This window comes from Ursus maritimus, unplaced genomic scaffold, assembly GCF_017311325.1.
Source record: "Ursus maritimus isolate PB19 unplaced genomic scaffold, ASM1731132v1 scaffold_10, whole genome shotgun sequence".
In the NCBI taxonomy this organism is placed as follows: Eukaryota; Metazoa; Chordata; class Mammalia; order Carnivora; family Ursidae; genus Ursus; species Ursus maritimus.
The window spans coordinates 10,994,838-11,022,651 of record NW_024423344.1 but is presented as its reverse complement, the minus strand read 5'-3'; the positions used below and the strand labels follow the sequence as shown (position 1 = coordinate 11,022,651).

The 27,814-nt window shown below is 41.0% G+C and overlaps 1 protein-coding gene across 5 annotated transcripts in view; it reads right to left on the bottom strand.

Moving 5' to 3' along the window:
* Nucleotides 1-427: 427 nt before the first annotated feature.
* The window catches only part of TEX26 (testis expressed 26), a 35,897-nt gene continuing 8,510 nt past the window's right edge, over nt 428-27,814 (bottom strand). For all 5 annotated transcript variants that reach the window (XM_008692200.2, XM_008692202.2, XM_008692204.2 and 2 more), the window contains 6 exons: nt 26,652-26,733; nt 21,726-21,891; nt 15,900-16,056; nt 8,360-8,536; nt 6,502-6,663; nt 428-1,045 (listed from right to left, as the gene is read on the bottom strand). In XM_008692200.2, coding sequence (XP_008690422.1) covers nt 954-1,045; nt 6,502-6,663; nt 8,360-8,536; nt 15,900-16,056; nt 21,726-21,891; nt 26,652-26,733 — 836 coding nt within the window. In that variant the 3' untranslated portion in view covers nt 428-953. The remainder of the gene's footprint in view (nt 1,046-6,501; nt 6,664-8,359; nt 8,537-15,899; nt 16,057-21,725; nt 21,892-26,651; nt 26,734-27,814) is intronic.

Below are 27,814 nucleotides of genomic sequence, written 5' to 3'. Positions count from 1 at the left end.
ATGTCAAGCATCATAATTATTGTGTACTACGGACTAAATTCTTATATTAGTTGTAATATAAAACCCATACATAAGGTATTTCTAGCAGCATACTGGAAGAAATTTACAAAGAAAGATTGGAAATTAAGGGAAGGCAAATATATTCCAAGAAAAGGTAAAGAAAAACAATCCCGGCATGAATGGCAACCTTAATATCAGTTAAAATGTAATTCATGGCCAAGATTATTAATGAAGTCAAAGAGGAATAGCATGTAATGAGTAAAAAAAATTAATCACTGAAAAAGCTCTGTGTGAGTCATAAACATTGATAAACAATATAGCAGCTATATATATTATATATTTACATATATAAATGTATACAGAATATATATTATATAAATATATATGAAACCCTAGAAATACAAGAAAACTGATGAAAACATTTTTACTGTGGGATGTTTTTAATATTATTCTTTCAGAATTCGACAGTTCAAGTATACAATTAAAGCAAAAATATATGGGATTTGAGAAATACATTAAACTATACATTTTTTTCTCTTCTTACATTCATGTAATATACAAATCACATGCTTAGCATAAAAGAAAACTTTGCTAAATTTCCCAAAACAAAGATTTTTTTTTAATTTTTAGGAGAAAGTCAACAATAAAAAGTTTTTTAAAAATCCTCTAATTATTGGAAAATTAAGCATCTTCCACATAATTTCTGGGTCAAAGACGAAATCAAAATTGAAACCACAAATTCAGTATCCAGAAGAGAATAGGAAAAAAAACATTATAGCAAAATCTATTAGATACTTCAGTGGGGGGAGGATTTATGGCCTTATATGATTTTATTGTTTAAAAACAAAGTACAACAAAACAAGATTACACAAAGCCATGAATATATTATTTGGAACAATTTGGATCTTTTTTTTTCCTTTAGTGAGAAAATGATCCGGTGCTTTTATTGACTTTCAACTTTTTTCATTTGAACGGTTTCCTTTATTTTTCTGTCCCATGCCAAAGTCACAGTGAGAGCGGATAAAGCGATCGAGAATTTGTCTGTCTGAAAATTACAAAGAAAAATAGGATGAAATTTTCCATTTAACTATTTAAGTGCTAAATAGACAAATTCTAGGAAGGAGGCAAGTATCGGATAATAGTAATCTATATACAAATTTGATGAGACCAAAATAATCAAAGGGTATATGTCTAACACCTATAAAGGCACAATTGTGTAATTATTGATTTAAAAAGAGTAAATTTAGTATTCAAAGGATCAGCAAGGCTTCCTGGAAAGAGCACGGCGTTTTGAATGAAGCTGAGGTAGGTTTCCATTCCGCCCTGGCAAGCGTTAGCAAGTCACGTGACCTTTTCATTCCTTCATTTCCTCATCTTTGAATATATACAATAGGATTTACCTTGCACAGTTGTTGGACTGGATTAGGGATACTATGTGTGAAGCACCTAGACAAAGCCTGGTCCATAAGAGACAATAAATGGGACAGCCTTACCCTTTAATACTGAGAACACAGTAATAAACAGCGATTAAAAAAAAAAAAAGAAAAGAAAAGAAAAGAAAAACCAATACAGGCTACAGCTCCCAGAGTTTCCTGCAAGCTGGGGCTGTTTTTCTGCCACCAGCTGTTGGTGTGCTTTGCAATCTTTGTCTGACAACTGACCATGAGAGGGCCCTTCAACTTCCTGGTCTCCACTTCCTCAGATGGAAAATAAAGGAATCTTGTCTGGTTCTGAACAGCTATAGTTCCCTAATTCTATTTTAAAAAAAATTTATATATATATAATATATAATAATTATATATATATAATATTACAGAGTGGAGCTGTAAAATTGTTCTCACTCCTAGCAATTGTCATCTGTGTAGCAAAAACCAAAAGAAAGGAAAAACGCAGGGGCACCTGGGTGGCACAGTTGTTAAGCGTCTGCCTTCGGCTCAGGGCGTGATCCCAGCATTCTGGGATCGAGCCCCACATCAGGCTTCCCCGCTGGGAGCCTGCTTCTTCCTCTCCTACTTCCCCTGCTTGTGTTCCCTCTCTCACTGGCTGTCTATCTGTCAAATAAATAAATAAAATCTTAAAAAAAAAAAGAAAAGAAAAAGAAAGGAAGAATGCAAGTAGTACCGTGTTTCCATGTTCAATGTCCTTGTTACCATGCTCAGTGTTACAAATGTCAGCCGGGGTCTAAAGACTGGGAGTGCGTGTGTGTGTGGTCCTACTCTCCAATTCTTCATGGTTCTTTGTTTTTTTGTGACCTAACATCTTCACCCTACTCCATATCTTTTTTGACCTCAACGTCGTTTTCAATCTACGTGTACTTTCCTTGAAGTGAAACACACCGGTCTTTCATGAGCAGTTAGATGGGTTGATACTTGCATGCATGTAGCCTGTACCCATATAATAAGATCACTGCCACCACTCCAGAAAGACCTGTCATGCTCCTTCCCAGTCAACACCCCTCCTACCCCAAGACACTCACTGTCCTGATTTCCTTCATCACAGAGAAGTGTTGCCTGTTGGAGCCCTTAGAACATACGCAATCACACGACGTGTAAGATTTTGTGTCTGGCTTCTTTGACTCAGCACGGTGTTTTGGAAGTTCATGTTGTTGACTATTACGATAACTTATTCTTTTTTATTACGTAGCAGTATTTCATTTTATTAATATACCAGTTTGTTTACATTCTACTGTTGGTGGAAATTTGGATTGTATCCAGTTTGGGACTATTAAGAAAACAGTGGCTGTGGACATTTTTGTATAAGTCCTTCAGAGGACACATGTTTTCTTTTCTCTTGGGTAAATACCCAGAAATAGAATTTCTGGGTCATGGAGTAGATATAGGTTTAACTTTATGGGAAACTGCCAGATCTGTTATGAATGTTACACTGATGCTACTATTTGATAGGCCTACCAGCAACGGATTGCTCTGTATTCTCAACATTTGTTAGTTTTAGTTCTTGTCATTTTAAGCCTAAAATGTGTCTATTTTAAATCCTGCACCAAAGAGTTAATTTTAAATAAGCAAGGAAGCGAATAAAAAAATCCTTCTTATGCCAAAGATAAACATATAAGATGAATCAAGTTCAGCATGAAGGAATAAAAAAGATGAGATGGTATCAAATTTAATATCAACTTAAACAACTGTTCAAAAAGGCTACCAGTTATAATTCCAACGCTACCTGTATTTATTATGCATAGATGCAGATTCATGTCCCCATGTTTTTGTTTATGCTATTCCCTCTGCTACCTCTGAATGGCCCTGCTTCTCCTCATCATGCTGATTCATCCTTGACCCTTAAAAGAGGCCTCAGAGCAGCCTTCCCTAATGCCCTTTCAATCCACAGAGTTGGGAGTATCCCTTGTAGGCGTCTAATATACCCAAAGACTACTTCAATTACAGAGCTTATCACATTGTACTTATGTGTCTGTCTCCCACACCTGATGAGGAGTTCTTTGGAAAAGTTCTTTTTTATTTACTTTTGTATCAAGTCAGCATTACAGGTATTCAATCAATGAAGCTCCTTGAGCCTGTGAATATATTTTTAACAATACTGAATCACAGCCTAGGAAGAAATACCCTTCGGATAGCTATATGCATGGGAGTTTTGATTGGAAGAGATGGGGAGGGAGTGATAGCTGAAAGATTCTGAAAACCAGATTTCAGATAATTTTGTCTTTTAAGGCGGAGGTGGGGAGAGGTGGGGGGATAAGTACGGAAATGACATTCTTTACCAATAGATAACAGAGGCCCAAAGATTAAGATGTTGGGTGGTCTGAATCACTCAGAGATCAAAACAATTTTGAAAACAGAATGGCCACTAAAACATTTAGTTCAAATCTCTCAAGTTATAATAGAGAAACTCAATACCAAATAGCGATACACAGAATTATCGGAAACAAAAAGTTCACCTTAAGTTGCTCTTCCTTTCTTATTTCCCTAGCTTAATTTCATGTCTTCCTGGAATCTTCTCTATCCACCTCACCCCACCATCTCCCTAGCCCCCTGATTTAGGCCATGATGTTCATTCTTCCCCTTCCTCTCTCTCTTTCAAAATATACCTGTTCCCCCTTCCCTTCTGTTCCCTTCCCCCCGTTCCCCTATCCAAACAGGATACCGATACTGCCTAACGGGGGTAATCTAGTAAAGTACTTTAAGCGAGGTGGTAATAATTCACTCAGCCTAGTGTATCCGCCAAGTTTTTTATTCTCTTGCATACTGGCTCAGCCCTACCACACATGAGCTCTGCTGAGACACTTGCCATCTGAAAAGCATTAGTGTCATCCCAGACACTAATGACAATTAAATGACAAGAAAATGACAAGAGTTTTGGGGCATAAGAATTCAAAGGGAACCTCCTACTTGCTTGTCAGCCTCTAGCATAGCTGGCTGATGAGTAGGTCATTCAAAAGCAAAACTAGGAAAGAGAAACTAAAACCCACAGCAAGCAGAACCTGCAAACGCCCAAGTCAGTGCAACATGGCAAGGCTCTGGCGCCTGATCATCTGGGTACCTGCCCCCAGTGCTGTCCTAAGGGCACCAGGAAAGCAGGATACCTGAAAAGCAACCAAGGCCTAGATTGGCCCAAAAGCTACCTTGTTAGTTAATAGATCATGTCTCACTTGTTTGGGGAGAAGACTCAACTGGAAAACCCAACTGGATCAGCTTATGCTAGGAATCTTGGAGAAGGTAGATCTGAGTAGAGCGGAAGCTGTCAAAGCACCTGCAGAGTCCTCAGTTCACCCCTGGGGGGCACCACGAGGGCTCAGTTACAAATCACACACACACACACACACACACACACACACACACACACAACCAAGGACAGAGGCACCAGCAGGCGCCATGGTTTTTCCATGCAGGCAGAGAAGTGACGACTCCACCTGTATTTCAAATCCCCGGGCAGATGGGAGCATCTGCTTTGGGCTCACTCTGTAGGGTCAAACAGATGTGGCTCCAAAGGTGAAAAGAGCACATTACAAAATGCAGACTATGGTTTTATATATATGAACTAAAGCTGGGAAAAAGATTGGAAAGCAGGCTGGAGCTGGATGGGTAGCTTCCGCACTGCTGCCCTGGAAGATCTGAACAGCCGAACTCAAGGAGCCTCTTGGTTTCCTTCTGAAGTGTCAGACTGGCCCAGAAGCATCTGTTGAGAGGAACAAGGCTCCCAATGGCAAACACAGGCTTCTGCCTGTGCCTTCGAGCGAGGCAAAACACCTGCTTCTGGTACTTCTTGAAACCCAACATTCAAGCTCTTTTAAGGGCCTTTGGGCCATCCACCCTCAGTCTGCAATCATGGAAAGTATCCTCCTTCCCTCCTTACACACACATACACACACATGCACACCCCTCACCAGTCTTGCCTACAGTAGGGTTTCGGTTTTGTGTGGGGCACAAGACCCTAGCATAAGAGGGGGTTTCAGTGAGGATTACAGAGGACCAAGCTCTTCTGATTGTAGCTGGGGACAGGCAAAGGACAGAGATTGGGGACCCAAGGCAGGTGGGAGGCAGGGAGGAGGTGGAGGGTTACTGAGGAGCTGGTGGAAGTCCCAAGTTAAGCCTGACCACAGGGCACAAAACGAGGCAGTGACCGCCACATAGCCCCAAGCACCAAGTGGCAGGTAGAAATGGTCCATGGTGTGCAGGAAGAAATATTGGAACCTATATTAATATTCTACATATTTATGTTCTATAACATTATATTGCATCGCTTTTTATTTCTATCTTCAGCATTTAGTATTAATTAGTTTAATGGTATATGAGCATGCTTTATAGAAATAAATGTTTACATTGGGCATGTGCTCAAAAATGGGGACTAACAGGGAGTGTGATCACTAGCCGTGGTTGTGGAGGGCTGCTGTTGGAAGAGTTTAGTTTCCTCTCCTCCAACTCCTATTCTCTGAGTTGACATTTTACACATGCACAGACTGACCGGTTGCCCCTGAGGTGCTCCCAAGCAGATTCCAGTCCCTGGGCCCGGGCTGGGCTAAGTCTCTGTAATACAGAATGAACTAACACTGTCCAGAGAACAGCCTTTGCTCTATTGGAAGATATCCTACACAGAGATTCTCATGTACCCGAAAAAGCCTGTCACCAAAAGTACCATCAGACAGGAAATAAAGATTATGTAAGATAAAACAAAACTCTGAGGAAGCATAAACACCCACAGAAGAAATCACTTAACTGTAGTAAAACCAGAAATCATCCTGGAGAAATGCAACCACGGGTTGAAGGAGCAAAGTGAGTGAGATCAGAAAGGAGTGAAAGGCTAGATGTTTCTTTTTTAATAAGTGGGGCTACAGTCGCTGGGGCCTCTTTTAAGAAAAATTTATGTTCAGTGGGTTGAGGTTGACACAAAACTATGGGATTTCTTTGAGGCAATGTTTATCTTCTGAACATTTAATTCCAGCAGCTAAACATTGGAACAATTTCCATTTGGCATAAAAAACAATGTATTACAATCTGTACATTCATTCAGTAGTAATTCAAGCCCTCCTCCTACCTTTGTAGGAAACACTCTGAAGGTACTCTGTGACTTGAGAGGGGGTAAATGAGCTCAAAATCGTTAAGAAATCCAGGTAGGCTTTCCCGTAATCACTTTGGTATATAGTCTGCTTCTTCGTGCGCTCTTGATTCCTCATGTGGCTGTACAGCACAGCAGGGACTAGGGGGACACAGGGGAAGGAAAGACATGGAGGCTGTCACTGAGCAAAGAATTCCTGCCCTTATTTGTCAAACACACCCGCAAAAGCCAGGATCCCCACTTGGAGCTTAGTCAGCATTCTTGAGGATCTGGAAAGCCAGGCAGGGTAGGAGGGACTTCTCCCATGATTCGGGCTATGCAGAGCTGCTGGGACTCAGGACGGTTGCTGCTAGCAGTAGGGGTGATTGGGGCTATTGGCCAGAAACTCAAGAGTGACTACCATTTTCTGAAAAGTTCTCCCTGAGATCGACTCTTCTGCAGGTCAGAGTGTTGGGATGGTAGCATTCACTACCTCCTTAGTAAACAAATGCCTTCATAGAAGCTTCTTTCCTCTTTGCGCCATCTCCTGTGCCGACTGGGCTGACACATTAAGAGGAGTCCCTCAGGGACCCAGGTGAGTGTGGATGAGCAGTGATGATATGTCCAGCCAGTACTCATCGTACATTCAGACTAAAAAATTATCAGGTGCAAGCAAAACCAAAACCAAATATTTATGTTTGATTCTGAGTATTGCTCATTTCATGTGGGTTCTGATAGTCATGGAATTATCATGACGAAAAAAAAGCAATGAAAACAGGATGTGAGAATCTAATGTCTACAACATGCCCAATCTTTGTAAATCTTAAGGACACCTCAAATACTGCTTTCGGTCCCAGGGGTCCCCTTTACAGGGACCACCGGCCGGTGGGAGGAAGCAGACTGATGAGGGGACTTTGATGGCACATCCAGAGAAGAGTGTTTATAAGGTCTGGAAATGCTTTAAGTAGAGAATACGGAAGGTATGTAGTAAGATTTTCATAGAATAATTTATACTGGTTAACTCTGTACGAAGAAGTATAACCAAAGCCAAAGTTTATGCAAGGGAGGTTCCAGCTGTTGAGAACTTTCCAACAGTATCCAAAAATGAAACCTTTGCCTTGGGGGTGGGGCACTCCCCCCCAAAAGTGACAATATCACCCGTTGGCAAGGCCGGGATAGAGGGAATTCCCATACGGTGTGAGGATCTAGACGAGGTGATTTCTAGGCTGTCTTCTAACCTCGAGATGCTAAGCTTCTATCCTGTGAATTTTGTCTACAGCAATACTTGATTCCGACTCCACGCCAGGAATAGACTGACACCAAATTATACTCTTAACCGGTTGCTTCGAGATGGCTTGGCCATGGAACTTTCAAAAACTTTTCTTTTGAAAACAGCAGGAATCAGGATCATAAAAGAACACTCGAATAGAATGGTTTTCAAATCTGATGATGCGGGATGGAGGTACCACATGGTTAAGCTTCCGGGGGATAACTGACAAGTCTAATTTGAGTCCTACCCAGTCTCTTTTTTGGTCATTTTATAGCAACTAAATCCTTCTTTTTGTTTTATAAAGGGGAAGCATCTGCCAATCCCAACAACTGCCCCCTCCCTGCTCCCCCCACCCCACCAGCAGAGCATGTACTCGTTTCATAGCATAAGCAATCAGTTCTTTTCCAAGACTTACTCATTCCCTGGGTTTGAAGCTAGGCATAGTTTTGATTCCTTGCAGGGATGCAGGGATCACTGACATTCTTCATAACTGTTACCAAGATTACCTGGCAGGGCCCTGAGTGCTGAAGAATCTTGGAACAAGGACAGAATTTATAAAGTTGCTTTAAAAGCTACAGATGTACTTACCTAGACCCTGAGAAGCAACTGGTAGGCTTGAATAGCATCCATATCTGAAACTAAAATCCTGCAATTCAGGAATTTTAGCTGGAACTTGGTAATTCCGTCGAAATTCCGTGTCTGCAGGTCGGGGAAGTAGCTTTTTCCATTCCAGAAACATCGGAGAACTTTCCTTAATCTTCTGAGCTGGGGAGGGGATACAAATTCAGAAGTCCTTGTGAGCTATTTAAAATAGTGTCCTATTTTCCCATTTTGCTTCTGGCAGTACCTTCCAGTTTATCACACTAAACCAAAGTAGTTTTTATGGATATTTCAACCGAGAAATAATTTTCTGCTTTATCAGGCACAGAAAGGGTTGCTCCAATGATTAGAAGCAGCTTCTAATGAAGAGATTGTATGTCAGTTAGGAGTGCTCTTTTGTTCTGCTGGGTGGACACAGAAGGCATTCCTCATTCCAGTAGGCCTGCCTAGTCCCTGGGGCAGGGGTGGGGAGTGGAGTGAGAGTTTACGTAAGGCTAGGGTTGACGTATAAAACATAGGATGCCAGTTAAATTTGAATTTCAGATAAATAATGAATAATTTCTTGGTTTAAGTGTGTATCAGAGTTCATTGTTTATCTACTATTTATAATTATTCAAATTTAACAGGTCACCCTATATTTTTATCTGTTAAATCTGGCAGCCCTAGATGGGGTAGTGCATATCATTCTCATTACCTGGAAAAGAACCACTTGAAGCTTATCCCTTACTGATGGGGGGTTAGGTAACATTGTTGTCATTGGTGGACAATAGCACTATTATTTCTTTGAAATAACTCTGCTAACAAGTATTCATTAAATATATAACCATTAAATACCTATGAAGCACTGACTAAATGCCAGGTCACACAAGCACTACCAGATTATAGAGGAGTTGCAAGCCATCTGCCTTAGAATAAGTTCATCCCTAATTCTTGCTATCAAGTGTTGGTTCAGAGGCACATCAGGTCACACCAACTTTATCCAGGACAAAAGTGTTAAAAACATGGATATCAGCACAATATCCAAATAGTGCCAATTACTATTGAAACTAAACTCGAATTTTGTTCTGAATTCATTTTTCAATAGGTCTTTTCAAAATAAATTCAAATGTACATCAAACAATATGTGATGCTATCTACTGGCATCCGAGAGCATTTTAATATTGATTTTTAAAATGATCTCTGTCTAGACCAGAACAGTGAAAGACAGTTTCACTAGACGCTGCCTCTTCAGTTAGAAGACTCAGGAAAGAGACGTGATATTCAATGAGCCTCATAATGACCTCATACACTGCCCAAGGAGAAGACAAAGTTATAGAGAAGAGGCAACTCTAGGGCTTAATATCGGGACATCCCTCAAGATATTTTGGAAAATCATCTGGTAGTGTTCCTCGTATCCACCATCTATAACTTGGTTTTTGTAAATTACTAATAGCTTTATAGGAGAAAAACAAATTCCTGTGGAAGTACTTGATACATATGTTTATCCCTCTTCCCTAGAACTACCACTCAATAGCAAATGTTTTCAGATCCTACATGTGTTCTGTGCCAAAATTAAAAATAATGTAGTCATTGTTCTACCTTGAGACAACCTCAAGCTAGTGTGATTAGTAAGATATATACAGGACAAACAGATATGGAATGTGATGTCTTGTATCCCTAACACCAGGAACCATGGTTCTCACGTGGAGATAATACATCAGACTTACCCAGGAAGGTTTTTCCAAAACCTATTTGCTGAACCTCATCTCAGACATTGAAAAGCTCTAGAAGCGGGGCCCAGGCACTTACACTGTGAACAAGCTTCCCATATGCTTAACAATCACTGCCTCAGAGCCTTCAGTAGGTGCTACAGAAGCCCAGAGAGAATACAATGAGCTCTGTTAGGGGAGGAAGGAAAACCAAAATTAAAAGGCAGACAGAGCAAAGGATGTGCTTTGATGAGGTGTCAACACTGAAGCAAAAGGTACGCAGTGCGTTTGTGAAGTATGGTCTGGCTGGCAGGAGTATAAGCCATGCAGAGCAGGGAGAAGTAGCTGAGGGTGAAGCAGAAGAGGTGAGAAACCAGTTTGCAAAGGGTCTTGAGGGGCTGGTCCACGGAGACCACAAAGAAACAGCATAGTGGAACAATTGGAGGTGAAGACCCAGAAAAGACAAAAATCAGGGCCTAGACTTACTGAATCCATTTGAAGATAAAGATTAAGTCTTACTCTTCATTGATACCTTAGCACTTATTATAGTAACAGACCTCATTAAATGTTTATTAAATTAATGAGGGAATGAAAGAAAAAAATCAGAAACAATCTGAACCACATTCTAGTGACTGTGTGATACATGCTTATAGTAATCTTTAGCTCTTCTTAACTAATGCTTTTATTGCCTTTATAAAATTTCATCTTAATGTGTCCTTTCAGCATTATTAAGAAGAAAAGTTCTTGATACAAAGGATCCAATCAACCCCTGAAGTCCCCATAGTGGTATGAAGTTTGGACAGACAGGTTAACTATGACTCAGAGCTAACCAGACCCAATGCTAACCCCACCTCCAGGCCTGGACTCCTCCCAGGGAGGCATCCCTGTTCCTCAGAAGCTCAGCTCCCACGGTTTCTTTTCCTCTCGATAACAGTGATACTACACTAGTGTAGCTGTAGTCCAAAGAGAGAAACTGGCCCATTGCAGATTAGTATGGCATTTATAGAAAGGCCCAATTCAAAAGTAACATCTACAGCAAAGACTATTCAAACCCACTGGGACCACTGGCACATAATCTACAGCCAAGTGAGAACTAGTTCTGCTGTCTTTGTCTGCTGTTCCAATTCATCACAGCCAAGTTCTCCAAGCCTAAATGTGAAAACAAGCACACTTTAGTGTTTCTCACTCATTTACCTTAATACCCTAATGAGGACACAAAGATAAAAAATGGTCCCTCTGGTGTTTCAGAAGCTTAAATCATTAGAGAAACAGATACCAAAAAAAAAAAAGAGAGAGAGAGAGAGAGAGAGAATTACAATATTAGGTGATAAACACTGCAAAAGAGACAAGAATAAGATCTATAAGAACATATGGGAGGGCCACCAATCCAATCTTGCAGGATCAGAAAGATTCCCAGGAGAGAAATGAAACCTATATTTAGACTTAACTTATGGATAGGCATGGGCTAAAAGAAGGGAGGGACAGGTGTTCCACAGGAAGGAAGCAGTGTGTGCAAAAGGCACAAAGCTGCCAGGGGCATAGAGAGTCTGGAGGAAGGAGGGCAGTCGGTCTCAGGGAGAGTATGGGGGGTGGCAAGGGAGAATGCTGGCGTGGCAGGCAGGGACCAGATAGTACAGACTCACATTAAGGCATTTAGCTTTTGTCCTGAGGACAATGGGGAGTCACTGAAAAAGTTTTCAGCTGGAAGGTGATATCAATTTGCACATCTGGAAACTTGCTATAGCTATAGGATGGACTGTGGATTGGAGGCAACAAAAGTGGAAAAGGGACTAGCTGGATTAGAGGTCATTCAAGGAGGAGACACGGGTAGCAGTGGCTTTGGGGAGGAAGAGAAGCAGATGGAGTTAAGAGATTTAGGAGAGACTCTTGGCAGGTCTTGGGTATTTATCTACACATGGGGAAATGGTAATTTGTGCACACTGAAAGGACTTTGATTAGAAGCTCGAAGACATCTTTTAAGAATGCTGACATTTCAAATGTCTTTCCATCACCCTTAATGTTTATCTGAAGTATGGAGGTCTTTTGATTCTCTACTCATCTAACTTCAAAAAGTGCATTTCCCATATATTTTTTCCATCATTCAGCAAGTATTTACAGAGCATCTCTTGTACACCAGCACTAGACTATATATATTGCACTAGATTCTGAGTGAATAAAGGCCTTTGGGGCACCCACTGAATAGTGCAGGGAAGAGCAAAACAAAAGCAGCAACAACAACAACAAAAAACCCCCAAGAATCAGTAAACAAATGAGAGCAAAATGCAAGGTGCTAGAAGGTAACAGTGAGGTGATGGCACACCTCTTCAGATAAAATAGTAAGGAAAGCTCTCACAGGCAAGGTGACATTTAACTGGAGTCTATAGAATGACACAGTAAAATCACAGAAAGAGCTGGGAGAAGAGCAATGCAGGCAAAGGGGACAGCCTACACACTGGCTGAAGGTGGGGGGAAAATTGGCATCTGATAGGAATTTTTTAAAAAGGCCCATGTGGCTGGAGCCTGGTCAATGAGGGGGGATGGAGTGAGAAGAAATGGTAAGGAGGGAAGCAAGGTCCAGGCCAGCCTCGTAAGACAGAATGAACAGAGAGAAGGAACTGAAATTTGGATTTTATTCAAAGTGCAATGCAAAGCCAGTGAAATAAAGCAATAGAATCATATGATCCAGTTTAGATTCATAAAAGAACATCTATATATATTTGGCTCCTCCTTCCCCAAATTTCACCAGAATGATAGATTAGAGGTTAACACATTTTTAGTAGACGGAAATCAAATACAGACGTGCCAACTGAATTAGCAAAGTAGAGGAAGCTAAAACAAAGTGACTGCTGAAGGGGATAACAAAACAGTGAGCTAACCCACACTATAGAACCCCAACAGGCTTCTGTAACAGGTACAGGGGAAGGCAGGTACTGCAGCTTAGGCTGAAAACAAGAGGCTTGGGTGAAAGCTTATGCACAGAGTGACTAGAGTTCCTGCACAATCTTCTTAACTTCACGTAGTTATTTGACTGTCCTTTCCTAACCTGAAGTTTATTAGGTGCAAAACTGAACCAAAGAAGCTCTGGATGCCAGGACATCAGGCACAGTGGAAGGTGGGTGTAGTGGGATGCTAAACAGGAAAAAGAAGGGTTCGGTGAGAATCTGCCCAGCAAGCAGGAAGATCCCAGTTACCTTCCTGATCCTGCTCTCAGAATGCCAACAGCCAAGTGTTTATCTCCCTGGAGAAACTGACCTATAAATACAGGCATTTGGGGGTTTCCCAACCAAAAGAGAGCTTATCACCTAACCACCTAAATCAAGCACCAGCTAACAAGCTCCATCTCTTGTAGCTTCCAAACCCTTATGGGTTTTGTGAATCTTAGAAATTAATATATTACATACAGTCACTTCAAGAAAAGAAGTGTCCACAGAATTGAAACAAGTTTTATTAGCATCATAGTAAATCTGCCTCTGCTTCTCTTGTATATATGAACAGAAGAGCAAATTTTCATTAGACTATTAAAATGCTCAGAGAAAATAGAGACAAAGCAAAGAACAGATGAATACGTTGAAAATTAAGTATATCATAACTATCCTAAATTTTGTAAGAGAATTACTACATGCATAAAACAAGAACAGAATTCTTTTTAAAAAATAATCATGTTGAGGGCAGGGGTCTATATACTGCAGTAAATAGAATTTATTCATTTTATTTTTCAAACAAAAAAATCAGCAAGAGGAAGAACAAGAGCTTGGATATTAAAAATTCAATAAAAGAGTTACATTAAAAAGTAAAGAATTTTTCAAGTTAGCAGAACAAAAATACAAAGAGAGGGGTGCCTGGGTGGCTCAGTCATTAAGCATCTGCCTTCGGCTCAGGGCGTGATTCCAGAGTCCTGGGATTGAGCCCCACATCAGGCTCCTCTGCTGGGAGGCTGCTTCTTCCTCTCCCACTCCCCCTGCCTGTGTTCCCTCTCTCACTGGCTTTCTCTCTCTCCATCAAATAAATAAATAAAATCTTAAAAAAAAAAAAAAAAGAAAGAAAGAAAATGGAAAAAAAATGTTTAAAAAAAAATACAAAGAGGGGCGCCTGGGTGGCACAGCGGTTAAGCGTCTGCCTTTGGCTTAGGGCGTGATCCTGGCATTATGGGATCGAGCCCCACATCAGGCTCCTCTGCTATGAGCCTGCTTCTTCCTCTCCCACTCCCCCTGCTTGTGTTCCTTCTCTCGCTGGCTGTCTCTATCTCTGTCATATAAATAAATAAAATCTTTAAAAAAAATACAAAGAGAAAGATACTAGAAGAGAAAAGGTAAGAAAATTGGAGGATCAATTCAACTAATAGGAGTCCCAGAAGAGAACAGAGAAAAGAAATGGGGAAAAAATAGGAAGGAGCTATGCAGGAAACAATGCCCAGAATTGAAGGACATGACTCTAGCTTTTAGAGTCCCTGAATGTCCAACATAATCAGTGACAAAACATTCTTACTAACGCATATAGTCATGAAATTTAGAATGTCAGGAATAAAGAAAGGATCTTAAGCACTTCCAGAAAAAAAAAATACAACAGGGTCAGGAATCAAAATGGCATCAGTCTTCTACAAAGAAATCCTGGATGCTAGAAGACATTTGGAGGAATGGATTCTGAGGCAAAGTGATTATCATCCTAGAATTTTATATCCAGCCAAACTATCAGACAAATGTAAGGAATTAAAAAAGGACATTTCCAAAATGGGAAGAACACACTCAAAAAAGTTCCTCCCATGCACTCTTTCTTAGGAAACTACTGGAAGATGTGCTTCAGCAAAACCAGGGAAGAAAGACAAGAACGAGGAAGAGGAAATAAGATCCAATGCAGGCAGAGGCCAAAGCAATTCCCAGAATGATGTCCCAGGGCACAGCTGGGCAGCAAAGCCCCAAAGCAACCAGTCTAGATTAGGGGAGAATGATGAAAGGTGTCAGAAAGGTCATCTCTGGGAAAAATACTAGAAGTGGTAGAAGTGTTTGAAATTGTGTTTGGAAAAACTCCTGGTAAGTATGTGACAAAGTATTTCGAAAAAATTAGTGACAGGCACATAGAAGACTAGGCATATGGGGGAAAAGTCAATTATTAACTCTGGTAAAAAAAAATTAAAAAAAAAAAAAAAGGAAAGGAAACAATCATAAAATACCACCTGGCAAAGCAGTGAATGTTTACATAATCATATCGTTATATCATCACAATATAAACATTAGCAATTGAATTAAACAAAACTTTGTAAAATAATTATTGAGAGAATGGATGGAAGGGGTGTGAGAAAGAGTTACAGGACAGCCAAATCCTCAACCAGCATAACAGGAAGTCAATAATGTCTAAAACTGATGAATCAAAAATATCAGTATATGGATATTATTTTAAAATATGGAGGATTACAAAAGAAACAGTTGAAAGGATTGAAATGATTGCCAGTGGGGTCAAAGAGCTGCTGTTATTTTGTAATAAGCCCTTACGTTACAATTTGATTTCACTGTATGCATGCATAATTTAATAAAAGTAAGTTTTAATTTTTAAAAATAACAATAATTGGAAACAGCATGTTTAACCTGACCCCTTCATCTTCATCAGGCTCTTTCATCCTCGTTTTTCGGGCCCAGGAAGGCTTTCCTGACCACCCCCCTCTTTAGGTTACAGCATTTCCCACCTGGTGCACCTTTTCATATTTGACTGTCTTTATTTCCCAAATTGCCTTTTTCTGTGTCTATCCTGTGAGTTCCTTGAGAGAAGAGATGCATCTGTGCTGTTCACCAGAGCAACTCCAATGCACGACGCATAACCAGGAAAAGGAGAAAAATGAACATGTTTACCTTTTGCTCTGTCCACAAAGTCTCTTTTAGTATTGGAAATAAACTGATTTGATATTGCCTTCCTAACCTCTTCCTCTGTAGCAGCGATCTTCCAAGGGAGGTAGCTCTTTATTGATGCTGCTGGTTGCCCTTGAGGTAGCGTCCAGAGAAAGAAATCCTATCAATCCAAACACAATTTTTAAGAAAATCCACATGGGTTCACCTAATGGAATGAAGACTGCGTCTGTGTGTACATATTTACACCCGGCAACGCACTGCAATGTACGTAGGAGCCTGTCAACAGGAACCATCAGTTTACCCAGCTGTAAATCAGGTACTTTGTAATTTCTTTGACTTTTCATATTGAGACAAGAAAATGTGACCGCAAAGTCCAAAGAGTTGTACCAACCAGAAATCTCCAGCCAAGATCAGAAGAGAAGACCCAGGCTACCCCCAGCAGACAGCTGCTGCTTCCCCTCTGAGCCCCAAGCTTCAAGAGACACCCTGTCCCATGGAGAGGCCTCAGAACCAGCCTGGGGGACAGGGGGGTGGGGGCAAGCCCTCTCTCCCCTTTGCCTGCAAAGAAATTTTATGATCATGAAACCTGAAACTTCCAGCACCTCTTTCCATCTTCCCACTCTCTCATAACCTTGCTGTCTGTTTCCCTGAGAAAACTGAAGCCATCTGATGAGAGCCCACCCCACCACCACCCAGCCACCACATCTGCACTCACTTATGCTGTGATGGGAATGGAGCGGCTCGTGCTCCTAGCAGGGCCCACCGCATCTGGTACGCCACAACCCACTGCGTTTAGTCTGCTCCAGCCCACAACTCCCAAAATTCTCACTTCTCTCTTGCAACTTCCATTTCTCCCTCTCTTTGGGATCATGGTTGTCAATATCCAAGCTTGCCCTCATTTCTCTTAGAAAAGAAAACTCCCTCTTCACCCTACTTTCTCCTCTAGTTATTAAGATATTTCTCAGTCTGCCTTTACATTGAAAATCCCCAAAATAGTTACATATATTCCCTGTCCCCAAAATGTGTCTTTTAAGTGTCTTTTAATCTTCAGGGTCCCTCCCCGTCCCCTTCTTTCCCTTCTAATCTCTCTATTGAAGAAACCAAACCATTTGATGTGTAGAGGTTCCCACACTCTGGATTTTGTGGAGTGCATACTCATTGTTCAGTTTAACAAGTTCCTCTCTTCCCTGTATTTCCTGCAATTGGCAGCTAGATCGAGAGACTGATTTATACTTGGGATGGATCCCTTGGCAAGACTGTATTTGGCAAGGAGGGTCATAATATACAGCTATTTCTCTTTGTGTGATGTTAGCAGTTGTTGATGCTTAATGTCTAGATTAATGGATGCAAAGAGGCGATATTCCAACATTTCTTTTTCATTTATTAACTAGAATATGTTTATAAAGAGACATTTTCCCTCATCTACCATTTTGCTTACCAATGGCATAGTTCATACAGATAAGGCAGAAAAAGAAAAGCTTGATCTTCCCCCTTTGTCAGTTTTTAAGATAATGAATTGGTTTCTTATTATCTTCTGGAAATGTCCCCCCCCCCTTTTTTTTTTTCTTACAGAACTCACAGATCTAAGCATATTTGATGTGTTTCAATCTATTGCATATATTGTCCTTATAGAAGCTCAAATCATTTTTGGCCTGTGGACACTTCTTTAATTTTAATAATAACTCTAGTAGTTTTTTATGGGATTTTTTGCTAGTGGCATGACAAGATGTTCCAGACTCATCTCACACATTTCCCACCCCAGATCTGGACTCAGCCAGTTCTCCAAGAAGCCCTCCATCTCACACTAATCAAGCATTCTTCCACCACAACTGCTCTTGTCAAGGCAACCAAGGAACTCCCCTCTGCTAAAGTCAATGGCCAACTCTATCCTCACCTTCCTGGACCTGCCAGCAGCATTTCACACAGTGGTCAGTCCTTTTTCTTCCTTTTCTTCACTTGGCTTCCAATACAACACACTCTGTTGGGTTTTTCTCCTTCACAACTGGCTGCCCCTTTTCAGTCCCTTTTGCTGCTTCTTCAACTGGCCTCCTAATAGTGAAGTGCCCCAGGGTTCAGTCCTTGAACCTCTTTTCTTCTCTAGCTTAATGATCTCATCCAGCCTCATTTTATTTCAAATACATGGATGACTCCTGTTTATCTTAAGCTTAGACCTCTCCCTCAACTCAGATCCCTATATCCAAGGTCCTCCTGTAGATGTCCTGTTGGAACCTTACTAAGACACCTCTAACTTCACATTCACATCTGAACCCCTGAGCGTCCCCCTCAGTCTTGAATATTCTACATTTCAGTTAATGGCCACTCTATCCTTGCCACTGTTTAGACCTAAATCCCTGGAGTCATTCTTGGCCCATCTCTTTGCTTCCCATCCCACATTCGTTATATCAGAAAACCTTATTTACCTATGAAGTATATTTAGAATTTGACCATTTGTCCCAACCATCCCAACCATTTGTCCTAACATCCTAGTCTGAGCCATCAGAGTTAATCTCCTGGATTATTGCAATAGCCACCTAACCAGTATCTCAGCTTCCCCCTCTACTCTTTTATAGTCTACTCTTGGCCAGGGTGAGCCTGGTAAAGCCGAATCACATGACCCCTCTTCTCAAAACCCTGCATGGCTCCTCATATCTTTCAGAGTAATAGTCACAGTCCATGCAATAGCCAATAGGCTCTATACGATTTACTCCCCCCACCTCAGCACACATCTATCCCTCACTCCCTCCCAACGCCCCTCCCCTTTGTTTTCTGTCCTCAGCTCCTCCTCCTTCTCCTTTACTCACTGCACTCCAGCCACCAGGACTTCCTTGCAATTCCTTAAACACCAGACATGCTCCTGCCCCAAATCTTTGCCTTTGAAAGGGTAAGAGATTCTCTCCCAGCTCTCAGCACGGCTTTCTCTCTCACCTCCTTCAAGTCTTAGTTTGAATGTCACCATCTAAATGACACCTCCCCAAATATTCCCACCTAAAATTGCAAACCCTTCCCCCACCCGCTCCACTCTGGATCCCCCTTACCCTCCTCAGTTTTTTCTGGAAAGCTATCACTTCCTAAGCCTATTACAGTTTGCCTGTGTGTTATATTTATCATCAGTTGTCTGGCTCCCCATACTGAAGTGTAAGCTCCGCAGAGATAGGGGTATTTTCCTGTTTTGTTCATTGCTACATCTGCAGGCTCAGAAGAGTGCCTGGCACATACTAGGCACTCAGTAAATATCAGTTGCTTAAACAAGTAAATAAAAAGGTAGGACACATAACCATCCACTGCCTGAACGCTTTGCCCTCCCAGTCACTGCTAAGCCCAGGTAAACTGGTTTTTTCCAATATCCTGAATGAGAATTGCAGTCACCAGTGACTTCTGGTGGGACACTCCACAGATAGCAGAGATAATTTACATGATGATGGATCGCTCTTGTATCTCTTTCCCAGGCATTTCAAATACCACATCTTTCCAGCTTTCCTCTGGGGCTGCTCCCTTGTCTCAATTCCCAGCTTCTTTCTTCACCCTGTACCTCAAACCTAGCGATTCCCCGGGGCTTCATGAGGCACACAGAGCCTTATCGTCTACATGCTCTTCCTGGTGGGGCTAGTCCTCTGAGGCCTCACTGCCCCATAAACACGCAAGCCCTGCCAGCAAAGGGGGCCAGCCAACAGAATCAGCTGCAGGGTCCTGTGATCAATGGCCAACCCCTCCAGCCCGTTTTCTGCCTGACTGCCCACGCCTGGATGCATCATAATTGCCACCAATACAGAGCTGGCCCTTGTTTCCCACCACCCTTTCCTTGAAGGAACTCCAAAGCACTAGTCTACATTTTAACTCCCAGGGCAACTGGTCTTTAGCAGCAGACCCTCCCTGTTGGCAGAGAGAGCATCTTGCTAGTCTCATCCTAGTTCAGGCCCTGAGCCACAGTCAAAACCACTCAACAAGGGGCGCCTGGGTGGCGCAGTCGTTAAGCGTCTGCCTTCGGCTCAGGGCGTGATCCCAGGGTCCTGGATCGAGCCCCACATCAGGCTCTTCTGCTGGGAGCCTGCTTCTTCCTCTCCCACTCCCCCTGCTTGTGTTCCCTCTCTGCTGGCTGTACCTGTCAAATAAATAAATAAAATCTTAAAAAAAAAAAAAACCATTCAACAAAAACAACAAATGGCGGATAGAGAGGGTTCAGCAGAGTAAGCAATGCAGCACACCCTCGGCTCAGGTCGAGGGGAAGGGCATTCACGTGCTGGAGCGGCTGCAGCCTGGTGCGGAACCCTCATCGGCTGAAAGCGCGCAGGGCAGTCGGCCTCACTCCCGCTCACTGGCTGAGAACGCGCGGGACACCCTACCACTCTAGCTCTCGTCGGCTGGGAGCCTTCGACACACCTAAAGGGAAAATAAATGCTTTGTGTGTATGTGTGTGTGTGTATGTATACATACACAGTATAATACGGTAACTAACTGCTTTTCATTAATTTTAAAACGTTAAGGCAAATATTTAAGGGGTAAATGCATTAAAATAAATGGGTGCCATGAGGAACCAAGTTACACGGGGTATGTATGTTCTGATTCCCAAGTCGACATCTATAGCTCTCTTCTTCCACACAAACTGTAGACCTGTATATGTAACTGCCTATTGGACATATTTTCAACCAACATATCTTCAGCTGAACTCACATTTCCCCCATGCCCTTTCCCACCAAATCTGGTCCTTCCTACGTTTCAGCTCAGCAAACAGCAGCCCATACACCCAGCCATCCAAGTCAAAAACGGAACCATCATCCTTCATTCTTTTGTCTTCCTTGTCTCTTTTATCTTTTCAGTCACCAAATCCTGCCCATTCTACCACCTTATTATCTATTGAATGCATCCAGGTGGCTCCACCCCAGGTGGCACCATGCCAAGGCAAAGCCAAGTAAATCAAATCCTTTACTACAATTGAGCATTGCTTTCTATGGTGGGAGAAGGGTATACGGTGCCAAGAAGACAGAGGGAATTATCAGTTACTTCCATCTAGAGGAGAAGGGAATTAGAGATAGCTCTCTTTAAGCTGTGTCTTACAGAATGTATACATTTCCTTGGTGGGCAGGAGAAGGGATTCTAGATGAAGTAAACAAAATGACAAAAGAGCTGGGAGTTTGAGAATGCATAATGCCAAACACAAATACTTGTGAGTACCAGCATTACTGACAATAGCCAAAAGCTGGAAACAACCCAGATGTCCACCAATGGATAAATGAATGAACAAACGGTGGTATGCACATACAATAGAATATTATTCAACCATAAAAGGGAACCATAAAAAGGAATGAAGTACTGATAGATGCTACAGTGTGGATGAACATCGAAAGCATTAGACTAAGTGAAGAAGCCGGACACAAAAGGTCAATATTGTATGATCCCCATAAAAAATATCCAGAATAGGTCATCCACAGAGACAGAAAGCAGATTGGTAATTGCCAGAGGCTAGGGAAGAGGGAAGCAGGAAGTAATTTCTTAATGGGTGTGGGGTTTCTTTTTGGGATGATGAAAATGTTTTGGAATGAGATAAAAGTGGTAGTTCCAGATTATTATGAATGTACTAATTGTCAATGAATTCTTCATGTTAAAATGGCTAATGTTATGCCCTGTGAATTTCATTTCAGTTTTTTAAGATATGTTTTAAAATCTGGAGGATATGGGAGAAGTGGTTAGAAATAGATGTGAGAAAGTAGACAAAACATAGTATAAGAAGGACCATAACTATAGATGAAGGATCTTTGGGGTATATTCAAACTCTCATTCTTATGGATTACTGATACAGCATTAAATTCAATAGATATGTAGATATTATCTTACTTGACTGGGGTGAGATTTGTGTCTCCTGATTCCTCCTGAAGTCCCGGTTCTGATCAAATCTTCTTTAGAATATGTTTTCCAAACATACTCATCATTGTACTGTGTCTGATTGGGAATAGGGTCATTAAGTGAATATGTATATCCTAGTCTTCTGATACTTTTTTGGCTATGAGAAAAGATAGTGGAAATCAGAATAAGGGATTAAATACCAAAATTCACAGCAGTACACATGTCAAATGATTTTGCTTATTACATTTTTTTTTAAAAGATTGGCTGGTTCAAGACTTGGTGCCAGAAATAATTTAATTTCCGGATTCCCTTGAAAAGAAACAATCCTGTATCTTAGGATGGCACTTCACAAAAGTGTGGGAAGCCTAAAATGGAACTTAAAATAACAGCCATCTGAAATTCAATAATTTAAAAAAAATTTTTTTTAAGAGTTTGTACTCTCCTCTATAAACAGTACTTCAGTGCAATCAAATACTTGGTGAAGAAATGTTTCTCTCTATGGAAGTATTCCAGTTAATAAAAGGAAGATACAGAAGAGCTGGGATATCACTAGTTTGCAAGGCCCAAAGAAACCATGCATCCAGGCAAAGATCATCAATTCCTACTCACAGTTCAGGAAGAGGGTCCACCAGCTCTTATGTGCCCTGGATGGACATACAAAACACCTTTTAAATATTTTTGTCAAAACACCCAGCTTGAATCAGATGAAGTCTTTGAAATAGTAGATTACAGAAAATACATGAAAAGAGGAATATTTTAGGGGTGCCTGGTTGGCTCAGTCATTAAGCGTCTGCCTTCAGCTCAGGGCGTGATCCCAGAGTCCTGGGATTGAGTCCCACATCAGGCTCCTCCACTAGGAGCCTGCTTCTTCCTCTCCCACTCCCCCTGCTTGTGTTCCCTCACTCACTGGCTGTCTTTCTGTCAAATAAATAAATAAATAAATAAAATCTTAAAAAAAAAAAAAGAGGAATATTTTAAACAACACAATGGGGATGAAATCAGAAAAATCCAGAACAATGATCTGTTTCTTCAACAAAGAAATGCTCAAAAAAGAAAAAGAAGGGGAACTTATAGATTAAATGTGGTTAAAAAACAATAGCCAAGTGCGATGTGTAGAACTTATTTGGATTTAATTTCTAACTGACTGTTACTTTTTTTTTAAATTATGAGACATTAGGGGAAAATTTGATTGCTGATTGGCCATTTGATATTAAGGAATTGTTTCTTTTTGAGCTGAGACAATGGTATTGTTGCATATTTTTAAGGAGTCCTTATTTTTTAGAGATACATGAAAGTAATATTTAGAATTAAAATGATAAAATGCCTGGAATTTGCTTCAACATTATCCAGCGGGAGGGCTGGGTGGAAGGTATACATAAAAAGCGTTGATTATTGTAGCTGGATAACGGCTAGGGATTCATCGTATATTCTTCTGTGCACATCTAAAATATTTCATATTGGCTTTTTCTTTAAAGAAGCCTGGGTTGGACTTAAAGAAGCCTGGGTTTCTTTAAAGACAGCCTAGGTATTGTCTATAAGAAAACAAATATCTAGAAAGTGGGATACATCTGGATGACAGACCATTTCACTTGTCATTCAGATGTGTGGGCTCAGGTAGGACTGTGGTCCTGAATGAAACTGAAGTAATCAAAGGCACATGAAGCTTTTGCAAAAGCAACACAGCACACATAGCCTTAAGGGACTGATCTTCAGATCTCCATCTCTCAGTGTCCTCTTTTTCAACATGTCTTTGCCTGAGAACAAACCTTCATACCTATACAAGTGTTTTCTGTCGCTCCCCCTTGCTCCCTTCCCCGTGTTATGGTTGTATTACACAGGTGCGGTACATCTCTGGGTATAAGCCTCCAACGGTGAGAGGGCTGCTTCCGGAAGGGAAACTGTTACAGTAGTTTCAGGGAAGGCACCTTGTAATCCAAATTCCATACCTTTCCCTTGGGCTTGCTTTTGGAGGTCTGCGAGCATGAGAAAGGGGGACCGCAGAGGGGGTGCATTGCTCTAACCAGGGCACGTGGTCTGTGTGGGGATGTCTTGAATTTAGGTACACTGTAGAGTGCTGTGGCTAAGAGTAATGTCTCATTTTTCATTTCTTCACATTTACAGAATGTTCAGCCCCATTTAAGGAGAAGCCTCTGAGAAGAGAGCACAGTCTATAGAGCACTTCAAATGACTCTTTCCCCCACATATTTAAAGTTAAACATTTTTTCAGCTTAAAAAAAAATTCCTAGGATATGTCATTAGCTAGAAAGCATCTCCGCACAGGTGAAATGGTACAGGGTGGCAATGCTGACTCTTTGGAACATAACTGGAATCTTTTCTGAGACTAGCAAATTTGTAAGGATTCTCTGGGTAAAACTGGTACATAAAAATTTTGTTCTTTTTTTCCTTCAGATTTTGTATTCATCATTCAATAAGATATTTGAGTCTTATTTTTTTTAACCCAAACATATTATGAAATATTGAATCCAATACAGCCAGTCCTCATTTTATCTATATTTTAAAATATGTAACAATACATAGCAGTACATGCTGGCTTGCCAGACCAATTACTTTTCAGCAATTAGAACTTTCTCTCTCATTAAATGCATAGTAAATGTTTGATTTGTATCTATAAGAGAAGATGATGTTAGCTGAATCTATTGTGGCAATCATTGCACAATGTATGTAAATCAAGCCATCATGCCGTATGCCTTCAACTTACGCAGTGATGCCCGTCAATTATTCCTCAATAAAACTAGGAAAAGATATCAAACAAGTTTCTTCCAAGTGAAAGAGCAACTGATGTAATTTAATAGTCCTTTGTTAAGATGTAGCTTTTCAGTACACTTTGCCAAAAATGAGTTGGGGAATAACTCAATAACTGGATGACATATCATCTAATTATTTGCTTTCAAGAAAATCAAAAGACTAACCCAACCAAGTTGTCAGCTGCTCAATCATAAAAATCACCTTGTAACTTTTGGTGTATAACTCAGAAAGAGTTCAAAGTCTTGAGCGACAACGCCACACTTAACTCCTTTCATTCACATCTACTTATTTATGTGAACAAGTTTGCTCAACACTAGCATCTAAAATTGAAAAATAAACATGAGAAGCAGGAAAAAAATTGATGCTGACTGCAGTCCTGCTCCAAAAATAACACTTAAAACTGGATACATAAATTAATTGCAAACAGAACAGTCACATTCATCTCATTAAGTTACAGTTTCAAAAAAATTTACTTTTTGTGTTTGGTAATTATTAACATTTGTAATGTATTTATTGCTTTGAGCAATTGTGAACTAAAAATAATTGCGATAAGTCAATACTTAGGGTCACATAGTATGTTTAAAAATTAATTTCAATTAATATACTAAAATAGTTCCAACAAAGTATAATGGAATGATCAATAAATTGCTCTCAGACACAAAATGTATTACAGCAGGGTAAAATTCTATGGAGGAAGTGGAGTGGAATAAGAGTTCAAGAAGCAAAAGGAATGAGATAAATGGTCTATTAAAGAAGAGTGTGTGTGTTTTTTAAAAAGATCATAGCAAGTATCAGTTTGTTAAGGTGTTTAGGTTACCCATTGGCTATGTTTTTTTTAAATGACTTAATAGTTTTATTTTTGAATGTCAATGTTTAGGATGGGCTATGCATTTTATCTTTCACAATTATTTTAATTGACAATGAAAACTTTTCTGTGAACTTAAAAAATATGCGAACTTGAAGACCACTGACCTAGACTCCATTAGTACCCATTTGTTTTTGGCTTTTATCCCAAATGTTTCTTCTTGAGACAACTGTTACTGACTGGGAAGCTGGCATGATCATTATTGTCAGATGATAAATCTCCCAGTTAGGGGACATAATGTAACTCAGTGGGATAGCCAGTAACTCTGATATCAAGAGTCTTGCAGACCTGTAGTATTTGAAAGTCTATCAGATATTATGCTAGGGGGAAAATTTAATGAAAAATTTTGAATAACTTCTTGATGCTAGTCACTGTCCTAGTGCTTTCAATCCATCCTCAGAGCAACCACTTGAGTCAGGGATCACCATGTCCACTTCACCAATCATAAAACTGAGCCATAGATGGCTTGTTGGCTGCCAAAGGTAGCAGAGATAATAAGGGGTAGAGCAGGAAGCAGAGGTTAAACCCATTTCTGCCTGACTCTTCAGCCGGGGTCTTGCCCATACTCCATGTGACTTCTCAACAACTTGAACTTTAGGGGTGAAAAGATCCTCTTTATTGGAAACATTTCACCCAGGCAGGTGAAGTTTCTCCATGCTGGTTTCCCAACTACCACGGATGCAATGAACAATGACAGGGCTTTCCTGTTTCCACTCTCACTCACCCACCAACGAGCTTAAAGAGGCAGCGGATGGACAGAAATTCCCACCACTCACAATTCAGGTGGAAATGGAAAATTTTCAAGCCATCTGAGGAAGCAGTAAGTGGAGGAGGAAAGCTAAGGGTGAGGGGATTATGGACGTCCAGCTTCCAAGACCAACCATTGGTGATGGAAGTGCTAACAATTCTTCATTTAGCCATTCATCCGATTGTCATTGCCTGCCTACTATGTACCAGGTAATGGATTCAATTCATACTCTGTGTTCAGGTAGCACGATTCTATTAACCTATATACTGGCTCAGTCGTAAAGCATGACCCACAGTGACTTTATGAAGGATCCAGGTGTTCCTTTTCTTAGTTCTCCTGTAGGAGGTCTGGAGACTGTCTTACAGGGGGAAGGCTATCTGCTGCTTGGAGGAGCACCGCGCATGTAATAGGCTCTACATGCATACAGTTTTATAAGCCTTCTCTGATTACTCTTTCTCTTGGTTTTGGGCTCTGAAGAATAGAATACAGGTGAACAGTTTCAGGTGTGTACATCCACCTGACACAAATTGGGATCTACCGAGTTAAAGCAGGCACGGCTCCAGGCTTGGGCGTGTATGCAGTCCTCATGGTGGTGGCGTAGGAATCCCAGGTGGCATCGCCTGCCAAAAGCACAACCAAACAGTTTGAAATGTGGCAAGCCAGAATATTTCTGTGCTATGTTGTTTTAATAATTAAAATAATTTTGCAAGAGAAAAACATTTTTTGGATAGTGATTTAAAGTCTAAAGGAATAAAGGCCAACTTGCAGCCTCTTATAGGAAAGAGGAAAGCTCAACTGAGTGAGCTGAGCTCCTCCCTAAATAGAAATAAGTCCGGGGCGCCTGGGTGGCACAGCGGTTAAGCGTCTGCCTTCGGCTCAGGGCGTGATCCCGGCATTGTGGGATCGAGCCCCACATCAGGCTCCTCTGCTATGAGCCTGTTTCTTCCTCTCCCACTCCCCCTGCTTGTGTTCCCTCTCTCGCTGGCTGTCTCTATCTCTGTCAAATAAATAAATAAATAAATCTTTTAAAAATTTTTTTAAAAAATTAAATAAAAAGAAATAAGTCCACTGTTTTTCCCCAGAACTCATACATGCTATTTTAAAGAGTTCAAGCAACACGTAAAAATATAAAACAGAAAGATTGTTTGAGGTGCTATAGCTTTAAGAGGCCCACGATGACTTTAGTGACTAACTTCTCAGGCATCGTGGTAGATAAACCTATACACACGTGGCATGATTTTACACGAAGTTTACATGTCCGTTTTATCCCGGGCCCCTTCTCCTCTCTACTTCCTCCCTGGGCTCATTATCACCCTCCTCCTCAGCCTTCCTCCCACCCCATGTCAACAACTGTGCTGGTTTCTTTCATGCTTTAACATCGCTGATACAATGATCTAGAGATTTATATATACATATATAAGTACTCGGACATTGGGTTTTAGTTTTCACCATCTTGTTTTATAAAAGTGGGCTTATAATTCACCAAGTGTCCTTTGCTTCTGTCACTGAACAGGGTCATATGGGAAAGCCCTCTAACTCATCCGGAGGCGCTCTAATGCATTCTTTGTCACGACTTTGCAGGATTCCTCAGCACCGGTGAGATTTAAAGCTGTGAGCGCTGGTGGGATCAACAAGAGAGGGAGGGTAGCTGAAGCCTTTGGAATGCGAACGTCAAGGGTTTCGGGCGGGGGGGGGGGGGGG